Raw genomic sequence first — 23,214 nt, 5'->3', positions numbered from 1 at the left:
ATGCATTCCCTCTGCAAGGAGAAAGAGCTTTTAGTTACACTACACAGAATTCAGGTGTCCTGCAAGGTGAGATAGTTAGCACTGAGGAAATTTGTTTCAAATTCACCTGTCTTGTTATTTGAAATAACACAGCTTAAAAATTCCAGAAGCAGGCCATAAATTTTGTTATGCTTCAGTTCAGAACAAGATAAAAAGCTGTGTCTTTTCTTAAGTGACTCAGTCTTAATGACTTTATGTTGATATAGGTGACATGGAATACTACATATGCTGTAGATTTTAAAGCTTTATCTGTCAGTGCTGCTTGGCGTAATGGAAGGTCTTGCTACTGCATTGAACAGAAGATGCTGTAATTAATATCTTTATTATGAAGGAATTATCGTAGGGAGGCATGTGGAAGAGAAAGGTGAGTATTCTCTCATCCTCATAGAATCTTGTCCAAATTTCAGGGTTAATTAAAAAAATAAAAATAAAAACCAACAACTTTTAATAATATCACAAAATGGGACTAAAACTGGGAAGAAATAAGCTTTTAGACTCTCTTAAATGCCAAATTTTTTTTCCCTTTGATTCTGTTTTAGCTTCTGTCCTCTTAATTGCAGAAGAGTGCTTGAAAATGAAATGATCCTCAGCCAGATTACGTAGGATAAAACCAGGAGAGATCTGATTTCTTTATTTCAGGTTTGAGATGAGCAGACTGGGATGAAATACATTGCATAAGGCTTTATAAGAAGTTATCGAGAAATCAATTGATATTTTTGATAGCACTGTCGTGTTTATAGTATATACCAGGCACTCAGGAAAGGAAAACTCCCTTGAAGATTTCAGGCTGCCTGCATGCTGCCCTGAAGTTCCTTCATATTTTATGCTTAGTTATTGCTGGGATCACAGGCTTAATATTTAATCCCTGTTCCAGAGAACCGCAGCAGAATTGAATAATAGCAGACATGATTCAAACAGCGACTTTAGGAGTTGCCAGCGATCACAGTTTGACCAACTATAGAAACGTGTGCACAAGGAAGCGGAATATACTGTGGGGGTAGAGATGAAGCATACCACCACCATTAGGCAATCTGCAAGTTTTCCAGTTACAATCTGTTGGATGTAACAGCACGTGTTCCCTGTGTGCCAGCACTCTGACACTGGTAGCTCTCTTTCAGACCCTTGCGTACTCAGAGCTGCAGTTTTAAGGCACAATCTGGCAAATTTGGTAACAGTTGAAGTAGTGACAGCTTTCTGCTTTGTGTCACACTTCTGCCTACTAACAGTTCAACAACAATGAAACTTGGAAAGGTCTTGAATGTTTCCCAGTAGTTACATATGCTTCTTGAATACCTCCAGTTATAATGCCTGACTGCAGAGGTGAAATTGTTCTTAATATCCAACTTGAACTTTCCCCAGCACAGCTTCAGGCTGTCACCTTTCTGTCACTGTTAATTGGGAGATGAGGCTGTTCTTCACCTCTCTACAGCCTCCTTTGAGGGAGCTGGACAGAGCTATAAGGTCTCCCCAGAGCCTTCTCCAGGTCAAACAATCCTATTTCCTTCAGCCTCTGCTCACAGGGCTTTGCTCCAGACCCCTCACAGCTCTGTTGCCCTTCCCTGGACATTCTCCAGGGCCTTGGTGCCTTGCTTATGATGAGAGGCTCAGCACTGAATGCTGTGCTGAGTTATGGCCTCACCAGTGCTGAGTACAGGGGGATGGCCACCTCACTGCTCCTGCTGGCTGTGCTATTTCTGATACAAGCCAGGGTGCCATTGGTCTTCTGGGCCACCTGGGCACGCTGCTGGCTCATGTTCAGCTGAGCATCAACCAACATCCCAGGTCGTTTTCTTTCTCACAGCCTTCCAGCTGCTCTGCCACCAGAGCTGTGTTGCTGTGGTTGCTGTGGCTAAAGTGCAGTACCTGGCACTTAGTCTTGGTGAAGCTCATCCTGTTGGTCATAGCCCATTGATCCAGCCTGTCCAGATCATTCCATAGGGCCTTCCTAGCCCCAGGCAGATCAATGCTTCCTCCCAGCTTGGTGTAATCTGCAAACTTCCTGAGGGTGCCCTCAGTTCCTCCTTGGATAATCAATAAAGGTGTTAAGCAGGAGGAGCACCACTCATGACTAGTTGCCAGTTGGATTGCCTTGTACCTCACTGTGCCTCCTGCGGGCATGGAGTAGCAAGCAACTTCTGCATGCTTTAAGCTGGCTGAAAGATTGTCCTGTGTGTATTCATCACAGTTGGCTGCAGTGTTAAGGTGAACAAAATCCTGTCCTACTTGTGTCATGTTCTCTTTGCTCACCCTTTGGAAGAAACGAGATTGCTGCTGGAATAGCTTGTTGAAATGCTTACTGATACTGCTGGCAAATCCCTGATATGGCATAACCGTGGCTAGAAGAGAAGTCAGAGCCTCCCAGAATCATACTTACTCTGCAGCCATGGCATATTTACTATTTCCTTAAACTGCAAGATGTGAGAATCAGTGTAACAAAGAATGCGTTGTGTCCTCCTATTTAAAAATAAATTGCTTTAATGTAAATATGACCATGAGACTAGCAGATAAACTACGCCTTCAGATAGTATCTCTAAAAACTAGTAAATGTGCTTAGGATGAGTGGTTGAAATTCTGCTTAGTTAGGGCTGAACTATCAGTCTTTTGGAAATGGGGAGAAGAGGATTTTTGCCTCAGACTGTCTGAAAGATGTGAGAATTCAAATGTAAAGCAAGTCTGAAAATAGATAAAACACAAGAGAATGTTTAGAAGGTTTGGAAGAATAGGTGGCTTAACACAGTGGTAAATGAGGCTACTGAAGTGTACACTTTATAATGCTGACAATCAGAGCAGTTGAAAGGTGACAAATGAGAAGTTAAAGAATTGGGAATGCCTGTATTATGTGTTAGTGAGCTCCATAGACTTGAGAAGAGAGGGTGTGTGGATGAGCAGTGAGAGTGGCATTTGGTTGTGTACGTCTGTCAGCATTGGCTCCTAGGGAATACATAGCTCGAGTGTCCTGCTCTGTGTTGGATTGAAGATGTTGGCTGTTGAGGTTGTTTCTGTAGTTTGCTGTAGCAGGGGATCCAGTGTAACGCTTCTGCAGCCTGCAGAATTTGACCTGCAGCTGGATGTATTGGCCACAGTTCTGTAATAATTTAACACCATTGAAAGAACTATTCTTCTCATGCTATAGCCTTAGATGAAGGTGAGGCCTTTCATTTAGGTTAGATGAGTTATTATTTAAAGCTGCCTGTGGAATGTAACCCAGCTTTTGTGGATGTGTTGGTTCTCATTGAAACTGTGAAGGTGTGATGAAGCAGAAATCAACCAGGAATACCGTAACCTGAAGTGCCCCAAATGAACCATCGCTGTTTTGCAGATAAGAAGTCTTACTAGATGAGGTATATTTTGGACAGAAGCAAGGAATGTGCCTGTGTGGTATGCACATAATCTGACTAGAAAGCTCTGATTGAGTAGCCTAAAGGTAGTGTTTAGTGCTTGGCTGCAGCAAGGCACTCACTATTACAACTAAGAGCGCAGAAGTTTGACAGCAATTGAGGCATCCAGTTACTGCCTGCAAATGAGACTGACTAGTTCTGAGTGTAATGCAGTACTCAATCTGTAGATTATGCTGTCCTCAAACAAGCTCCAGCAGCTGTCAGCTTGAAATGATACAGCTGATTTGAGGCTTATATTTTAATAACTGAAAGTATCCTGATACAAAGTATAAAACTAGGAAGTGTATATATATGTATGTATATGTATATACATATTGCTGGCTATCTTTTCTTTGGATCAGTTTGAAGTATAAATAGGGATGAATGCCAGACATAGCAAAAGCTTCAGCATCTCTCCTGATTTTTTCTGTAAAGTAAATGTCCTGATTGGAACTGAATGAAAGGGTGTCAGAATTCAAAACAAATAGAACTCTGGTACCTACAAAATGAGATCTTAAATATCCTGTAATGGATTTTGAAAGACATGATGATTTCAGTTAGTGATGTTTAGAAAGGTTGATTATTGGTAGGCTGTTGAGTTGTAGGTAGAGCCATGGAATAAACTCATCATCAAACTTTGAAGTGGATTTGAGATCCATGTTGTGAACCATTACCTGAATTGTCTGGAGGTGGAATGCCCTATAGTATAATGGCAGATATAGATAATGGCAGATCCCAAACAAGGAATGTTTTCAAGTAAAACCTCAATGCTAATGTGTCTGTTTTGGTTTGTATTTTTAGAGATCAGACGAGAATCTCCAATTGTGTGCTGAGCCTTCTGTCTGGTGGAAGTCATGTCATCCATATTGCCATTCACTCCACCAGTTGTGAAGAGACTTCTTGGGTGGAAAAAATCTGCTGGTGGCTCTGGAGGGGCTGGTGGTGGTGAGCAGAATGGGCAGGAGGAGAAGTGGTGTGAAAAAGCAGTGAAAAGCTTGGTCAAGAAGCTAAAGAAAACGGGACAGCTGGATGAGCTCGAGAAGGCCATTACCACTCAGAACTGCAATACCAAGTGTGTGACAATACCAAGGTAAGTCCTGTTGCGTTCGGCATTCCTTACAACCACTTAAATGACTAAATGGATGTTAATTTGTGTGAACAAATTAATAACAGAATCAGTTGCATGCCTTTGATTCTTTAAAAAATCTTTAAAACCTGTTTTAGTTTTATGTACTGCTTGCTTCAATTCTTTGAACTGAATCACATGCTTTGTACATTCACAATTTCTAATGCGTTTACAATTCAGTTTTTATTACTACCTGGATTCCAGTTTGTGTATGTTCTGGTGGTGCCTAGTGCAGCTCTTTGCTCATAACACTGCCATATGCTTCTACTTTATAACTCTCTCTGTATTTGGAGAGGCTTACTTGAACATGCACTTCCACATTAAAACAAACAAAAAAAGACTAGTTTTTCCTTGGTCAACACTTCAGTCCTCTTAATTATAATTTTCAGTTGTATATGGAAGTTTTGTTGAAGTTTTACAAACTGCATCCATTTTCCCATTTGAAGGGAAACATTAGTGGAAGTAGTTTGTCTGAAGACTAATTACTATTTTTATTGGTTCATGAAAGTGCTTTTCATTTAATAACTTAAGAGTACTTTTAGATCTTCTCTTCTGCTCCCTATATATATGTATATTTAGGTGAACAGCTCGCATTCTACCCCTTTGACTTTCTCAACTTCATTCATTGCAACTGCTGTGCGAGAGGCGAGGGTTGTTTGTTAAGTGTATCTGTAGGTTCATGTTGTACAGAAATCCCACTGAAGGTATGTGTGTAAGCTTGCCAGGGGTGAACCATGAATCTCAAATCATTATGGTGTGTTTCTATAAAACTGTAAGAAAGTCTGGTGACAAGAATATTTTGGACATTTAGCCCCCTGACACTTGAATAGTTTCTAAGAGAGAGAAACTGCATATTTTATGACCTCAATTTCTGTCTTATTAGCACACTGATCCCAGCTACTTTTAAGCTTTGTTTTAGTCATAGTTCCATCTACATTCAACTGATGTCAGTAGTGGTTGCTGCCTATCAGATGTGTTATGGCTGTTATCTGATCATGGCTTTAGGTTTGACATAGCTTTTTCTGTAATCCATACACATGGCTCCTTTCATTCTGTCCTCTGTTTTCTGTTCACCTTTTGTTTCTAATGTCACCTCCCACTTGCATTTTCTTTCCAGACTGTCCCCAAATTTTCTGGGTTTCTTGTCTGTTCTGTATAGTTGCCTTGTTGTGATGGGCAGTTCTTGCTGGATTGTGATGGACTGTCACCTATCCTTGGGTCAGCTGAAGGAGAGCTCACATGTTTTACTTTTCTTGACTACAGTATGAGTAAGCTGGTAGCCAGAGCTCTTTGGGGGGTGTTGGCATAAGGTTTAGTTTTAAACTTACAAATGGCTTTGATGCTAACGGGCGAGATGATATCAGTACACAGACTTCATCTTCATAGCTGGCTTTTGGACCGCTGCTGTTATTTCACTTTGACATCAGTAGTCTGGGTTCCCAGGAAAGACCAAATGTCAGTTCAGTACTGTAATGACTTCTGGAGTTTTTTGCTTATGGATTTAGTAAGCAAATTAAAACTTCTGGTTGAGACCCATTCCAGCGAATTTCTTAAAGGTCTGCAGTTCAGCCGGGGGTAAACAACAAAGGGTTGACTAGAAAACATTTTGTTCCTTCATTGTGGGCAAGAGGTTTGGGGTGCTCAGTTGCTGAAGTGCACTTCTGTCATGAGTGCAGGTTTGTTGTTTCTTTTTTCGTTGCTGGTGTTTGACCAGTTGTAGATTGAATCTGTGATAACTGCTTAACTCAGTATATTGGCGAGTGCTGTGAAGATGCGCCTTTGTGGAGCTGTTGCTTCATACCATCACTAGTATACTTCTTTTCATCCCCTAACTGATAGTGGGTTGGATGGGACTGAATAAAGCTGCCCCTTCAGAAATCTGCATACACGCAGCTTTTGATAATCCCATTGCGTTGTTCTGTTTCTGGCTGTTTGTCAAGGTGACCACACAGAAAGTGGGGCTGATGCTGTGTGAGCTGCCCAAGCTGCTCGTGTGAATTACTACAACTTCTTACGCAGACTAATCGAGGTTCTGAGAAAGCAGAAGCAAACAGATGGAGTGGGTGTTGGCATCACGCAGCAGGGATGCTGAGCTCCTCAGAAGTGGGTCAGTAATGTAGAGCAGAGGCTAAATAGGTGCAGAGGTCCATTTCACACCAGCCCTTGGAGTAATTTGGAGTTATCTTGCTGAATCCTCCGCAAAGCCAGTGGGATTCTCATCTGGTAATCCTTGGGTATCCTTTAACTAAATGTGGACACTTGAGTTCACTTTTCTAGAATATGTAACTAATTCAGATACATTTAAGATCATGTCTTTATGCTCTCCCCTGTGGTTCTGATACAAATAGAGTTCAAGAAACAAGTCAGTGAAGAAACATTTTATGCAAGTCTTCTTTTGGAGTAGCTATTTCCTCACCAGCATGGATTGAAATGAATAGTTTGTAAATAACTAAAGTCCATGTCCTCCTTAACAAACCAAACAACATCATGCAGTGCAGAGCTAGCTAACATGTTCATACTCTGTGTTTATGGTTTAAAAAGTTGTTTCAGTGGTGACAGAACATTTGTGCTCAAGGTAGGGAAACACAAATCCCTGGTTTCAGTATTGTTGGCTGTATCAGCTGTGTGATTCTTCTGTCTTGGTATATATAGATGTGCTTCTTGCTCCTTTTTTTTTTTTTCCTCCTTTTTTGTAATCTCTTAAAATCTAGTTGCTTTTATGAAATACCAAATAATGCAGAAATAGTATCAACAGAGATTAGCTGGAGTGGATTTTGATGGGAGTTTGTAGCTCCTGAGCTCCTGCAGTTATTAAGGAGAAGAAAACAAGACAAAAAACAAAACAAAACAGAAAAACTAGGGAAGAAGTAGTTCTGCATTGAGTTCACAATGCTTTGTGGTGTCTTACATTCTCTAGAGCAATGATTCTGCAAACGAATTCCATCCTGTGTTGTGCTGGCAGTTCCACTGCTGGCACAGTCTGCATGAGGCAGCGTTGAACTATAGTACATGGTGTCACAGAGTGTAGGTGCTCTTTTTGTTCCAGTACACGTGGGAGGATAAAGAAGGGCTTGGTGCCTCCCATCAGTCTCAGCATCTGCAGCCTTCATTCATTTCAGCTTTGCATAATGAATAGAGCTCCCATACATGCCCTGACAAGGTGACTGCTAACTGGGAGGAAGGAGTAGCTACAAGGTATCTGAAGCAGTATACCTGTTTCCTTTCCCAGATGCCGTGTCCTCGTGTCAGTACTTTAGGAAGGTTTCAAACAGTTGAAGACTTTCTCAGACACAATTTTTGTTGGTCTTAATGGTAGTGGTTATATTAGAGCTGCTATATATGTTTGCTTTTGTTACTATGCTCGGAACACTAATTAGCATTGAATTTTCATTGTGATGGGGAAGTTGAGTCTTCACAGAGGAGGTAAATTTTATCACTGCTTTATAGTAATCTATGCCTCAAAAGAAAAATATTGAATGTGTTGACAAGTGATCTGGCAGAATACTGGATGATGGAAGGTTTTAAGACCAGCTTCCTTAAGTCCCAGTTTAGGGATTTTTTTGCTGCGGTGCTTTAGAGTCCAGAGTGAAATGAGCAGCTGCTCAGATGAGGCTGACACTATTACAAGCCCTTGTTTTCCTGCCTGCTGTGCCTTTAGTTATTGAAGGTGCTCTCTGGAAAATGGTTGTTCTTACTCCAGTTCAGTATGAATGTGGAAAATGTGGCCTTATCTGTGCCCTCTGCCCTTCTTGCTTCACGTGGGGGATAGCATCTCCGTGCTGTTTCCTGATTTTCAGACACTTATTGTTGCTTGTTTTTCAGCAGCCTCTTAAATGAAAAAGTAAGAGAGGCTCAAATCCTGCTGTTTGAGTTTGGCTTGTTGGTTTGTTTTTATTTTATTTTTTTATCCTTTATTTATTTTTTAAGACTGTAGCTGAATTGTGAAATTTGTAGTCAGTAATTAGACTTGTGAAGCACCTGACTTCTACTTCAAATATGAAACGAATTATGTTCTTTTACCGTTCAGAACCCGAAAAGAAACCCAACAGTGGATTCTATTCTTTCGGGAGTATGGAATATTTCAAGGAAGTGTAGGGTAAAATACAAAGCAGATAACTTGAGGTGAATTGTTTGCTTTGAGTTGACATTACAAGCTGCCTGCTGACCGATTCCTTAGTTCTGTTGTATTCCCAATATATTCTACAAGGACTGAGATACTTAAAGCTGCATAACCTGGTGAAAGCAGCGAGGAATTTCTCACACATGCTGGTGTTCTATTGCTTCCTTGCCCTGCAGTGCTCTCTCCATCTTTGGCAGTGAGTTAGCAGAATGGCTAAGATAGGTAGGTAGCTTAGGCACAGCACATGGCTGTGTTAAAACTCTTCTCTGAAAGTTGGCTCTTGTGTTACTTAACGTTAGCCTCTGTACACATAACTAAATAATGCTAATGAAGTATTTACAAAAGAGTTAGCAGCAGAAGTAAACTAGGCAAATAAAGGCATTTGTAATGATGAGACCAAGTCAAATGCTTGCGAGCAAACAGATTTTAAAATGGTGAGATTTGGTTGCTTTTTTCTTAAATAAATTAATAAAAAGTAAATGGTAATTTAGGTATAAAGCTCACTGTTTTTATTTAACATAACCTGTGCTACCAGTTACTTTATTAATTTATTTTTTTTTAATTCTATGGGAATGTTTGTTGGGAAAGTGCTCACACGGCTGTGTGCAGTCACTTAGTTTTCAGGATGCCTTTGATTATCAGTAGAGCGGAGCTGTTGAGCTAACCTGACTTCTAGAACAGATTGTGTTTGAGCTTTTAATGTTTCCCCCCCAAATATACCACCACAGAGACATAAATTCCATTGTTCCTTCTCAGACTAAAACTATAGAATATGAGTGATTTCAACAGTCACCCTAGGAGGAGGCAAAAGGTCCCTCTGGAAATGCTTTTAGAATTCCAAGATCTGCTGTGAAGACAACAGCAGGCAGTTGGGTTGGCACAGCAGATCCTAGAATAACATTGCTATCCAGACAGAGGTGAAGTGTGTTTTCCCAGCAGCACAGCTTGGCAGCGTGGCTGCTTTGTAGCTGCAATAATATTCACTACTTGAGTTGGGGACAGAACTTAATTTTTAATCATAGCTCACAAAGTGAGTACTGCTCTGGATAAAGAGTGTCCTCAAACCATATCCTGCATGTTGGTCCATATGCATTCACTTAGACATAAATCAGTTCCATAAATGTTTGAAGACTGTAGTCAAGCATCTTAGGTTTCTAGGAACATGTATAGACATTTAAGACAGTACATCAAAATACACAAAAGCAGCACTTTATTGCTGAGATTACAGAGAGAGCATGCTTGTAAATTGTTTGCTGTTAAACCAACTCTTTTTCTCATTATATGGTGACAGCTTTCAGCTGCTTCTGTTCTGTATTGCTGTGTTGTGTAGCCTGGATTTGGGGACCAGGAGAAAACAGCACTGCTCTGATGCTGAGCTGCCTTCCTTGGAGCCCTTTCAGAATTGGGTGATGGTAACTGGAGCCTGGTTTTTCCAGGCCATCTCATGCCCGAAGATAAATGCACCCAGCCCTTGGTTTCCAGAGACCCGGGATGGTATGTCTGCATTTGTAGGCAGAAGAAAACTGTCTGTAGTTACGTATAGATGGAATGATGTGCAGAAGTATGAGATTGCAGAACCCTTGCATGCTGCATATAGAGGGAAACAATTCATGTCTAGCTTGACTTACAGTCTCAATGAAACTCTATTTCTAAACCCGAAGTAAACAAATAGTAAGGCAGTATTGGTGACAGTACTTGCAACTGTTGTGTGAAAACTATTGTTACATGTTTCCTTGTCAGCTTTCTTGTTGTCATTCCCTGAAACTAAACTTAAAAGACAAGGTAATTGAAGACCTGATGGTGGTTATTCCTAATTTTCTCAATTTCTTTCAACTGATGAAGGAAAATAACTTCAGATCAACTGAAGTTATCAGTTCAGATCAACTTTAGATCACCTGTGAAAGCATCCAGCCACGTGGAAGTGCCAGTTAGTCTGGCCTTGATACTCATGACTGTATATTTATAAATGCATCCTCAAGGGAGTGGAGCAACTACACAACACGTGTTCTTATCTTCAGAAAGCAGCTTGATGCGAATACCTCTTTGAAGCCTCTTTGCAATGAGCTTGGCACTTGAAGCACTTCTTACTGAAAATCTTTTCTGAACTGGTCAGTACTGTTTTGCAGTCCTCTTTTTGTTTCTGAGCGGAGCCATTGTGGGTTGGGATGGATGGAGGGTCGCAGAGAGCAGTGAATGCTCAAAGCAGAGGAAGGCAAGGAGCTGAGTGATGTCACTGCCATTTCCCAGCTCCTTTCTGCATGGTGTATGTTCTAGCATAGGTAAGTAGTTTCTTTAAAAGAGGAATATTTACGTTTACTGTCCTTCTAGGGCACCCTTAATTGAAACTAGGGGTAACGACTGTGTTCATGTGTAGTTGAGTAAGGATTTATTAAATATACTCTAATATTACTTCTGAATTTTGCCCACCTGTGGCAACGTTGAGGACTGAATGTCTTTTGACTGGTATTAAATTCTGCTTTAGCCATAGCTCAGATTGCAGCGTCTCACAATATTTATGTCATCCTGAAAAAGAAAATCTTAGAGCACTGAACAAAGAAACTCAGGGCTGCCAATTTCGAGCTTGTGCAGCTCAGGAAGTCACATGGCTTACCCACATCATTTGTTACTGATCTGGTGTGCCAAGCAGAAAGTATTGGCATGTCACTGGAGTCGGATCAGCTTGTGGGAATTGAGATGTGTGAGATACTCAGCCATTAGCAAAGTGCACTGTAGTTAAAGGCACTTGCCCCTTGAGTCAGGAGGAAAAACTGCTGAATTTTGAGGACATAATTATTGATAACTGATGCTCATGGTGTGGATTCTAATCTTAGCACTTCTGCTTTTCCCAGTGTAACCTTGTGAACTTTTAATCTACTGTCACTTTTCAGTCTAAGTAAAAAAAAGAGGGTTTTTTTGCTATGCTTGCGTTAGTGCCACCTCTTCACTGACATAAAGTGAGTTGTTTGATTAAAGACTGTGTTTAAGACGTTGTTCCTAATGCAGCATTACTGATGTGGAAAGCAAATTTGGCAGTGAGAACTTGCTGGCATCTCTGGAAGTTCCTTTGCTTCGTGTTGGTCCTCATGATGGTGGCTTTGGTAGTAAGAAACAGGAAGAAATAGTTAAGAGGCAGAATAAAAAATTACATGTTGAAATTGAATTTATATTTCAATAAATGTTTCTGCCAGATTAAAAGCTGATGCTGGGGTTCAAGAACCCATAAAGTTCAGAGGGCACTTTATTACAAGTTGCTATCTGTGATTGCTTCAGCCATTGTCCTGCTTAGTGGATCCCAGAATGAAGCAACCAGAAAGAATAATACCCGTGTCTGGCACCGTGCCTTACCATTAAGAAGATGTGTTGGTGGCTTCAGAACAAGTTGACTGCGCTTTATTGTCAGTATTGAGCTCTAAATTACCTCGTAAATATTATTTATTTTATCTCCAATAAAGGAACTGGGGCTGTGGCCAGCCCAAGTCAGTGCCAGAATATTCACTGGAATAGTGGAAAACTTGTGAGGGTAACTATATAGTTCTGTGTTCTCATCACTAACAGCTCTTGTTGGCTTCTGTCATGCTGCATTGTTTGCAGCAGACCAGCAGGATACAGGAGAACAATCAGGAGCTGGTGCAGGTTCACATCTCATTGCATGTGCTTCGGAGTTGGCAGAGGAACAATGAGCTTGGGGAAATCCCCTTGGATGGGTGCTGCACAGTGATCTGACTTCAGCATTTGTTTAGAAAAAGATTCCCCAAATGGTGTGTTTTTATTCTGAAATGTGTAAGTGCATTTCAGCGGGTCACAATGGAAGGTCTTTGCTTGAAGCCTTTGCCTGTAACTTGTAGGAAACTGACCAGTTCTCCATGTACTTGGGTTGTCTTGCCTTGCCTACTGGGGTAGGTAAAGCCCAGAGCAAAAGAAGCTGTTGCTCACTGTTCCTTAAATGTGTGTTTAAAGTTACTGCTTGGTTAAATTGATGAGTTCCATCCTATAACTGGTCTTCACTTCCTCTTAGTTTTGTGGGAGGCTTCAAGTCGAGTTCCTCTGTTGATATTTAAAGTAATTTAACGTATGCTGTAGTGCTGAAATCCTGAACGTGAAGCAAGCATATTAATAACTGATGGGGAGATTTTCAGCTTTATCATGGAAAGCTGTGTTGAAACAGCGCTTGATTCTATGGTGCTTGGTTGGGGAAGTCTTTTCTCTTAAATAGGTCATTCAAGTGTTGTTATTGAGAACTCCAGCTGCATTTTTCCAGAGCACCTTCTGCACATCCATGTGTTTGTAAGTCTACAGCAGCACAGCATCTGCTTGCCAGAGCTTATTCTTTACTGTCCTTCTGTAATAAGGATGTCCCCTTCTGTGACAGTGAGTGGGACTTGAGTATAATCTCAAGGCCTATATAAAGGAAAGAGTTCAGCTGTGTCCCTCCTAATGAATTCCACAAAGCTGAGAATAAAAATATCTTTTTCATCTAAACATGAAGTGTCTGATCTTTTGCTTATGTCTCGTGTACCTGTCTTGCATACTGCCTTGTCAAAGCACCATTAGTATCTAGAGAACCATGTTTTGCTGTCTCCTCTGTCTTTCGATTAAATGAATGTGGCTGGAAGAAATAATACCTGCCAGTAGGATTAGCCCTGTGGCAAATTGCATTGATGGCAACTCTTTAAAAATGCTGTAATATCCTGCTTGATTTTTACTTATCATGTGGGAACTAATTTGTGTTTTGTCCAGCAACCTCCCACACTTTCCAAGAAGGATTTAACCAGCTCTCCTCGCACCAGGAAGCCACATAACTGTTTTTACTTGCGTGCTAATTTTCTCAAGCTTTTTAAACTCTGATCTTCAGCTGCATTAGTATGGGGAGAGAGCTGCCACCTCAGTGCAGGGTGGATGGTGGTAAATTGGGGTTACCTCTCGACAAGTGGAAGGAGGAAGAGCAGCTTACTGGACAGCCTGGGAAAGAACTTCAGCTGTTAAGCAATTGCATGTGAGGCAAGAGTGCTTGTATGCATCAGCTTCAGTTGCATGTTCTGGGTGTGGATTGTGAACCAGATGCTAAGGAGTTCAGGACTTGTCTGTAACTGTAACACTTCCTTTTTGTCTATCTTTAGGCAGTGAAGCTCAAGAAATAGGCTTTGATAGCCCTTCTACAGGATCTGTCCCATGTGTACTCACATTTTAGGACCATAATTCAGTGAGTGTGGTGGTGATGGCCCAATGGTTGGACTTGCAGACCTTAGAGGTTTTTTCTAGCCATAATGATCCTATGATTTCTGTTATGAAAATCTAATGTGGAGTCCCATGTTCTGGCCCCTGGAGTAGTTAGGCACCTTGGCTGTCAAGCTGCCGCCTTGATTTTTCCTTTTCTCACCTTTCAGGCAGTGTAATGTGTCAGCAAACAAAATCCATTTAAAAGAAACGAAACATGCTTTCCTGTACCTGAACATCGATACTTCTTCAAGCCTTTTTATGGGTTTTCCTTGATAGTTATTAATTTTCTTTATTAGTAGTAATATAATACAGGCGTTGCTGTGAGTGAAGACAGTGCCATTGTCTGACTTCAGTTAATTTTTATGTTTACTTCTATATCAAAATTTGCTGTAGCAGTCATGATGCAGGTACCATTTGGTTCTTTTTCCCAGTATCTTGGGGAAACTTGCTTTATGGCTCAAGTCTTATCTTCATTTAACTTAGGAATTCTGCATGTCCTGTGGACCTTAGTTATCTAATACCTGTCTTTCTTTCAATTTTTATACTCCTTATTCCTAAGGATACTCATGTCTAGATTAATTAATTCCCACCCCAGTTTTCTTCTAGGTGTATCCACACAAGTAGTGCAGATGGAATGGGAGTCATTCTAGCATGGCATAGTGGCTTCTGTGCATTGAATGCTTTATAGCTAATATGCATCCTGTGTTCACTTTTCTTCTTGTCTTTCTCAAGGTGGATGTGTAATCCATAGGGTTAGCACCATCCCACATATATACTGCTGGAAAGCAGTGGCTAGGCTTTGCCTTTGCTAGCTGTACCTCTTAAGCTGGTGGCAGGAGCTTCCACTGCACCTGCAGTGACTAACAGTGGTTTGAGAATTTCAGATGAACGTCATTCAATACTTTTTGAGGTCAGTCTTGAAATGTTCTTGCTGAGCTCTGTGTATGTCTTTTGGAAGTCTGAGCTATGAGAATGCTATCGGCTGGTAACAGGACAGTTTGTTGTGGAGAGATTAGCCAGTGTTACGATGGATATGGCTTCCTGTAAAGATGGTTTGTCCTTTGCCACTGTTTTGATTCTGTTTAAGTCTGTATCCACGTTAATCCCTATTCAGGTTGATACAGGGAGTTATCTGTGAAGTTGCTGTAGGTGTCATCTTAACTCGCTGCGTGATATTGGTCTTAATACTATCCTGAGAAATGAAAAGGTAAGGACATTTGGTGTGAAATGAAACTGAGATGAAACTGCCAGGTTGTCCATTCCTTACATAGCTAGTGAAGGAAAGATATATTTACTAGTTTGATGTAGCTTGTGTCCTCAGCTAGTCATTCGTAGTTGGAGAATTTCAGCAACAGTATAAGCATTAGAAAGGAATTGCTCAACCGGCTCTTTCAGTAGGTGTGGAGTAGTAAGACTAGAGAACAGATGGGCATTTCTGAGCTGAACTAAGTTGCTGAGCATGCTTGCTTCATAGCTGCATGCTTGAGCTGGTGCTGCACCTCACTGGCTGCACAGAGCTTTGAACATTTCTTTTTTTAATGGACATTCTCAGAACATGTGTGTCTGGATGGCCTTTCTTTACTCTAGTGACAGTTTGGATCCTTTCTTTCTTCTAGGATGTGATGTCTTGAATGTGTCTGGACTTTCTGACAAAAGGTTTTCAGTGTATTGTTTTCAGATGAAATACAGTTTTGTTAATACCAGTTCAGTCAGGCACATAATGAACACAGTGCTTCCAGTGGTGGGAATTACATTCTTCTGTTCCAGTTGAGTACTGTGATTTCATTTCTGAGGATAGTATTGTAAGAAGCAAAATAATGTAGCAGTCAGAAAGCTTTTATTGGATATAACAGCATTACTAATGAACGCATTGCGAGAGTTTCAAGGCTGCATTTCAGGAGTGTCATCTTAACACACAGAACTGCATCCCTAGAGCTTATGGAGAGGTATCCTGGTTTCTTTGTTAGTTCCTGGTTTGTCTACGGAACTTGTGGTGGTCACTTTTTGGTGGTTTTTGAAATATTTCTCTGGGAGGGAGAAATCAGCATTGTGCTTCATCTTATCACCAGCGAGCTTGCTGCAGAGATAATGGGATATAAATTGCAGCTGCTCGGTGCAGTCATGTTATCTTGGAGCAGGGAACTGCAGGGCAGGTTTCCCAGCAAAGCTGTTAGCTCCTGGTTTCCGCAGGCTTCTTGTTCATGCTCTATTTTCAGCCTCACCAGTGTAAAACCCATGGCCAGCTCCCTGTTGGCTATAAGTGAGGCTGCGCTGTAGCTTGTGCCCTTTATTTCACAGTCCTGAATGCTGGCACTTTGCAGAACTGAAGAAGCAACTTTCTGACCCTGAGCAGAGTGATGTGCAGTTCCATGCTGAGCTATAACAGAGGGTATTTAGTAGTTACCCTTTCACTTTGCATCCCCTGTGGATGTTCAATGGCTTTTTCTTTTTCCCATAGCATTAGAGAAGTGAATTGTATCCTGCATCTCCTGCTTTTCTGGTTATTTTGATGTGTTAATGTTTTAACATGGATCCTTTTATAAGGAAGGTAACATTAGTTGTTTTCTACAGTTCAAATGCTGTGTTTTGTATTTGATGGAATTGTTTTTACATCAAATTTTATAAGACTTTTTTCTTGAGTTCTCATTGAGAGGCATAGGGCAGAAGCTCACAGTTGTGGAAATAGAGCACCCAGCTGCCAGTGTTACCACTGCTGGATTGAGTCTGTTCTGGGAGAAACTTATGCTTTAGTGTGAGCTTTCTCTTTTGGAGCCCAGGTCTTCTTAGGCTTCTTATTCTTTTCAGGTATGTAACAAATCATAGAATGGCCTGGGTTGAAAAGGACCATAATGACCATCCAGTTTCAACCCTTCTGCTACGTGCAGGGTCTCTGTCACCAGACCAGGCTGCCCAGAGCCACATCTGGCCTGGCCTTGGATGCCTGCAGGGATGGGAGTTTCTACAGTTAACACGGGAGTATCTGTTTGCTGTCTGCCCTTCTGTACTTCTGCTCACATCTCTGCTTGCTGCGGTTGTTAACACTGTCCTGCAACACAACTTACCATCTGTTTTCTTCCTTTCCTTCTCTGTTCCATTATCTGTCACAGAAGGGATCTCTGTGAAAGTGCCTTGTCCAGCTTCTATTAATAATGAGTGGCACTGCAGATTTGTAGAAGTGATTTTTCAAGAAGGATTCAGAGTTATGCTTCTTATTCAGCCACGAGATTAGCTCATCTGTCTAACAGACCCTTAGAATAAAAGTCATTATTTCATAATAGATTCCCAAATCTTCATACTTTCTGAGGTAAGAAAGATCAGAACTTCTATGCTGGCTGTCAGCGTGTTGAAAGGAATGTCAGGTGAGAATACAGAAGCAGCTCTGCATAATTTCAAATGAAACGTGTATTTGAGGAAACCACAATCAGGCAAATTTCATAGAAAGAGTCTTCTGTGCTGAATGTGTTACTGTGCACAAGCCATAAAACTTGTTAATTGATGATTTTGGTAGGTTTCTGTTACATCTCAGCCTTTCAGGTCTGTCTTCTGGTTACTCTTTATTTTCAAGGCCCTCATTCCCAAGGTTTGCTGTACGCTTTATATACCTCCCTCTGAGCTTTATGGGTTCATGAACCCCAGTGTCATCTGGAAGAAAATACTGCAATAAAAGGGAAGACTTGCTTTAATTCACCTGTTGATCCTTTTTGTGCTGTCAGTGAAGTAATGAATGGTGTCTTTACAGGAGTATAACTTCAATCCAGCTACACCAGTGCTGAATAGAAGCCTCAATAAGCCTTCAATGGAACTGTCCTTGTTTTCCAGCTCTGTGTATTGTTTATCTTAGGTCTGAGATCTTATGTTGTAAACTCAAACCTGTGAGTATAAGGTGTAGGAGGAAGATGGACTGTTGGATCTTTCATGGCTTGTATCTGATTATTATGAATTTTGATATAGATTCTGAGTCCTCTGATTAGAGAATAATGCATTAAGTAAGCATTGATTACTCTTTTCTTTAAGCAGTCTGGTTCAAACCACTTCTGTCCCATGTTTATTCTTCACGTGTGGGTTTAAAATTAATTTCTATTTGGAGAAATGTCTAGTGTTTAGTAGGCTTATAGGCGTTCCAACTAGATGGTTTGTGCTGACTGGAAACATTATCTGTGATATGTACACATAGGCAATGCAAACACATTTTTGCCTGTCTTTGATATTTAGGTCCTTCCTGCCCCCACTTTTTTTGCTTTGTGTCAGTACTTGGTGTCCTGTAAAGAGAAGCTGTTTTGGCACTGGGTCTCAGAATTGTCAAGTATTGCTGCAGCTTTCTGCTGTTTAGGTCATTTCTTGCTCAGAGTAGGGTTTTTTGGAGCTTGGATTTTCCTGTTAGAGGAAATGATGAAATGGAAGAGCTGAAGGCATGCTCTGTGCTGCTGCATAGTGATAGCCACATTAAAAGATCCTTCGTGCCAGAAGTGCTGAATATCATTTGAGATGCTGCTCTTTATAGGCAGATAAAAAGGATTGAAACACCAACTCCTTCCCTTTTAGGGAAAGCTTCAGGCAGAAGTAGGTCTGGTTACAACCCATGGCAATGAGTCTGACCCTTTCTTTTGTGATCAGTACGAAAACTGGGATTGCAGGGCTGAATTGTCCCTGAATCAAGTATATGCTGGAATGTTGAATTTCCCCTGGAAATCTCAAGGGTTAGCAGTTAGTAATTGTGAGTACGCTATAAGTGTTTCTCCCACTTTTAGGAAACAATCTTCCTGCTCCTAGAACTTCAGAACACATGGAGAATGAGGCCAGTTTGATTCTTGAAATCCCTTAAAAATAAATGCAGCAATTTTATAGGGTCTGCAGAGCAACAGTCCTGACATGCCTTGAGTGCTGGAGGCCACAGAGTGTTGTGGGTTGCTAATCTGAATCAGTGCTGAAAACACAGATTGAATAATAATAATAAACTCCCAAGCATCTGAATAAGAGATGTTGTTTGTGTCAACAGTTAAGTTATTTTGAGCAGTGGTGAAAATGTTCCTTTTAGTTTCTCTTTTTTTGGAGTATAGAGAAATCTTTCCTGTATAGGCAGGGCTTCAGTCCTGCTTGGCTACTGGAGGTGGGTTATATTTTGGAAATAGTGATGGTTTACCAGTGTGTAATATACAGTGTGTTCTAAACCAAAAACCCCAGTCTGGCAAGGCGTGAAGCCTCGAGTGTGCTTAAGGCTGCATTCCTAAAGGTGAAATGCTGGTATGTGCTGGCTGCCTCCCTCCTCATATATATCATGCCTTGGAATGTCCCCAGCATTGTGGCCAGCTGTCTTCAGGGCTGTCTGCATCTAGTGTGTCTGTGCTTTTGAACTCTTACTTGCAGGAGAGGGTGGCTGAAGCAGAGTTCCCAGTGCATGTGGTCCCAGTGGGTGGCAGCTCAACAAGCTGGTGATGGTGTAGGAGGTCATAACTGGCATCATGCTGGGGAACATCCTATCTGCTTCCTAGAATACAGAATCTTGGTCCAAGGCTTGGGTATGTTTCCAGGCATGATTTACCTTAGAAGTATGTATGTTAGTCCTTTATTCTTCCAGAATCTGTATGGACTAAAGCAAACCTACATCTCTTAAGGGGTTGAAGACACATTAGAAAAGTAACTCTTAGGAGAGGATACCTCCTGTTTTGAAGGGGGGCACAAATCCTAGCTGATCAGTTTTTCTGCAGCTCCTTTTCCAACACTCCCATGTGCTTCTTCACCGCCTTCCTTCTCTGTGGTGTCCTGGGTCCTAATTTACACCTCCGTCATACTTCGGAGTCATTTCAGATTACTGTTAGGTTTTGAACTGTGGTATCAACTTTGAAAGTTCAAATAATTACAGAGAAGAGGTTAATAATATACAATACTGTACCTATTTGGCATACTCTAAGGCTGTAGCACTTCTGTATGTTCCCTGGTGTCCCACAGGCTGACTGTGTGTTTTCAGGGCAACAATTCCAGTCTTTGCATGTCCAGTCTTTGCATGTCTGCCGGCAACCCACTGTGCTGGTAGAGGCACCTTAGGAGTAGCAGAGGTGGCAGGCACTGCTGAAGCAGTGATGGTCACTATCCTTCTGCCCCCTGGGGTTCTGGAGAGCTATGAATTGTCTTAGAGCATTTCACCCTCCCTGGGATGGTATTTAATTGAGGTGTGTGAGACAGGCAGGAAGGGGACCAGACCCATTCCTTCCCTTTCTCTGTGGAGAAAGGGAAAAAACTTAAGTTTTAATAGAGTGTCCATGGAATTGTGGTTGTCTGTGCTAGAAATGCTGTTAAGAGCAGTGTGTCAGCTGGGGTTGGTAACTTAAATGTAAATCTCTTTTCTAAATCAGGGCTTGGGTGAACTTTATGTCCTGTCTGGTACTTTTCAGAGATTGTTAACTTCAAAGCTGAAATAGCAGCCACGTTTCTGGCTTTGTGAGTGGCTCGTCGCCCAAGTTTTCTCCATTTCTGAGTCTCACTGTGTGTTACTCATGTAAAATAAATTGTCCTTTCTCAGTGGTCACAGATCACGTCTGTGGTGGACCTGAGATGGGCCCATACTTCTGAGAACACGCTGCCCATTTATACACGTGTGCTGTTCTTTGCTTTGCCTCAATCTGCTTCTCTTTCAACTTGTGCTTGTGTTACTGGAGGTTCCTTTTTTTGAACTTTTGTGCTTGTCACTGAACCAGTTTCCAAAAGTTCTCTCTCATTTCCTCCTGCTTGATTTCACAATTAATATTTTGTTGTTCTGTAGCTGGGGCTACACTGTAAGTCTGTGTAAAGCGTACGTCTTTTATGCAGTAGAAAATAACAAAAATAACACCAGTGATTTAATCAAGGAGAGCAGAGAAGTTAGTGAGAAGCATCACTGCAATATGCTTTTCTTCAGAGCCCAAGCTTTCCTGTATTGAGAAAAGCAGTAAATAAGAGTGTACATGGAGAATGCGGTGGCTGAGTGGTGGTACCTTGGAGCCAGGCTGTGATGGTTCAGTTCCAGATGCGCATGGCCCATGATTGTAATTGTAGGGCAGCTTATATTGAAAAACAAACAAAAGCAAAAAAGAAATCAACCCAGAAATGACCCTTGAAAAGAGAATTTTGGTAGGAGCGAGGCTGAGGATGTTTTGCCTGTTTTAAGGAGCATTGCAGCTGTATCAACTACTTAAAGTCAGAATTTGTTCACCCCTTAAAAACATGATCATTTACCTTGAGTCACGCGTTCCATTTTGATAGCCTCCTTCATATAGAAAATATAGCATGCGACGTCCATCCAAGTGCAAGCCTACCAGTGCTCTATCTTCTATGTGGAAGGAAGTACTCTGTACATTTCTCCATGTTTGACATCATGGTGTTTTGAATAACCACGTTCCATATTCATACCAATTTTTTGTTTTTGTTTTCAATTTATGCACAGCACTTGCTCTGAAATTTGGGGACTGAGTACACCAAACACGATAGATCAGTGGGACACAACAGGCCTTTACAGCTTCTCTGAACAAACCAGGTGAATATTCTGCCCTCTCTCCATCATAGAACCTTGTGGGAGGGATTGGCTTTGGAGGGTCTGTCATGGGATGCTATAGCTGTAAAATAGACTGAATGCTTCTTAGGCCTCAAGACACTTGCTTGCCAGTGTAGCAATCCAAGTATTCTCAGCTGATGTTTTGACCAATGAAATCCTAATTGCGGAATACTCATTTTTCACGCCAGTTGAAAGAATGGGAAGACTTGTTAATGCAAGCTCTGATGGGATTTGGTATTTCTATTAACAACGCTCGGCTACTTAATTCTTTAGACCTAATCTTACAAAGTGTTTAAACTGCTTTGTATGCCATGAGCTTTCAGTTAAATCTCACTAATTGGCTCTGATACGAGCTGCTAAAGAACTGCTTGTAAATTCTTCTGTAGTTAACAGGGGGCAAATTCTGAGCAGGGTCTTTATTTTTTCATACCACATTGCTTGATTTGTGTACTGAGGTTTGTCTCCCATCCCATAACAATCATAAACATCTGCATTTGTGTAAGCATATGCAGTCTGTCTTAAAACTAGCAAAACGTTTTCAGCTGGTAGCAAGGCAGAGGAAGGCAAGAAGATAAAATGTACAGCCCCTGTGAGATGTGTGTTCATACTTGTTGCATCGCAGTCACACCGCCATGTGGATCCCTTGGGCAGTTGACTGTTTAGAGGCTGATTTGCAGTCCCCAGGGAATTATTAAACTTAAAGCCGTAAAGCATCCATGCCATGGCAGAGCCTTGAGGTTTAGAAACTTGAAGGGACTGTTAAGTGTGTGATTTTCTTTCAACAACTGTCTTCTGCATTTAAAAAATGTATATGAAATGATGATCCCAAATACTTGGCTGGAGGTAAAGTGGCTTTTAATGACCCCTAAATTCACTGGCAATAATTTGAGCAGCTCAGAAATAAGTTAATGCTGTTTGATGCCATAATTTTTCTCCCATTTGATGCATTTTAACAAGAGTACACATGTCACTAGCAGTGTCAAATCTCTGAATTCTGAAAGTGAGCAAAACTGCCCTTCCTGTGTGTGTACGCTGTTGACTGAGTGATGATGAGACAGCGGGCAGCCTGTAAATACCTCTCAACATCTTTCCCATGTAGATCTCTCGATGGCCGACTGCAGGTATCGCATCGTAAAGGATTACCACATGTCATCTACTGTCGTCTGTGGCGCTGGCCGGATCTTCACAGCCACCATGAACTTAAAGCAATTGAAAACTGTGAATACGCTTTTAATCTTAAAAAGGATGAAGTATGTGTAAACCCATACCACTACCAGAGAGTGGAGACACCAGGTAGGAAGTCTGCTTCTGGCTTTATAGCACTGTCCTTGTGTATTACGAAGGGGACATGGTTTAGTATATGGGTGAGCTGGGGTTGGACTGGCTGATCTTGGAGATCTTTTCCAGCCTTCATAATTCTGTGAGTGGGCATTTTGGTGATGGGTTGATGGTTGAACTGGATGACTTCAGTGGTCTTTTCCAACCTTAATGATTCTGTGATTCTGCGTACTTGTTCAGCATATTGTTTCAAATGAAAAATATAGAAGGATGGGATGTTCTCATGCCAGAACTGCAAGATGGTTAAGGATACAGGTTTGGAGAATACCATCTGCTGAAAGTTTTTAATAGGAAATAAACTGAAAAATCTTTATCAATGTGTTGAACACCCCAATAAATGCTTCCAGTAGTGCTAGCAATTTCCAACTGGCAAAGGATGGTACAACATGAAAACGAGAAGAGAAACTGAGAATGGTTCCCTAATGTGAACTAATCATGTTCAAGAAGAATCTGCTTGTCCTAGTAACTAGCA

General features: G+C 41.3%; 1 protein-coding gene across 11 annotated transcripts in view; it reads left to right on the top strand.

The window, feature by feature from the left end:
• The window catches only part of SMAD2 (SMAD family member 2), a 38,352-nt gene that overhangs the window by 3,532 nt on the left and 11,606 nt on the right, over positions 1 to 23,214 (top strand). For 9 of the 11 annotated variants that reach the window (XR_014939504.1, XM_032441308.2, XM_015848207.2 and 6 more), the window contains 3 exons: positions 4,218 to 4,506; positions 21,297 to 21,386; positions 22,504 to 22,697. Coding sequence is in view for 10 of the 11 variants with exons in the window: in XM_032441308.2 (XP_032297199.1) it covers positions 4,271 to 4,506; positions 21,297 to 21,386; positions 22,504 to 22,697 (520 nt within the window). In the remaining variant the exon portion in view is untranslated. The remainder of the gene's footprint in view (positions 1 to 4,217; positions 4,507 to 21,296; positions 21,387 to 22,503; positions 22,698 to 23,214) is intronic. The other 2 variants (XM_015848208.2, XM_085529292.1) reach the window with 1 other exon arrangement.

Source organism: Coturnix japonica, chromosome Z, assembly GCF_054131305.1.
Source record: "Coturnix japonica strain WE chromosome Z, WE-NBRP24, whole genome shotgun sequence".
Classification (NCBI taxonomy): domain Eukaryota; kingdom Metazoa; phylum Chordata; class Aves; order Galliformes; family Phasianidae; genus Coturnix; species Coturnix japonica.
Note: the sequence above shows the minus strand (reverse complement) of the source record. Positions and strands in the feature narration are given on the sequence as shown.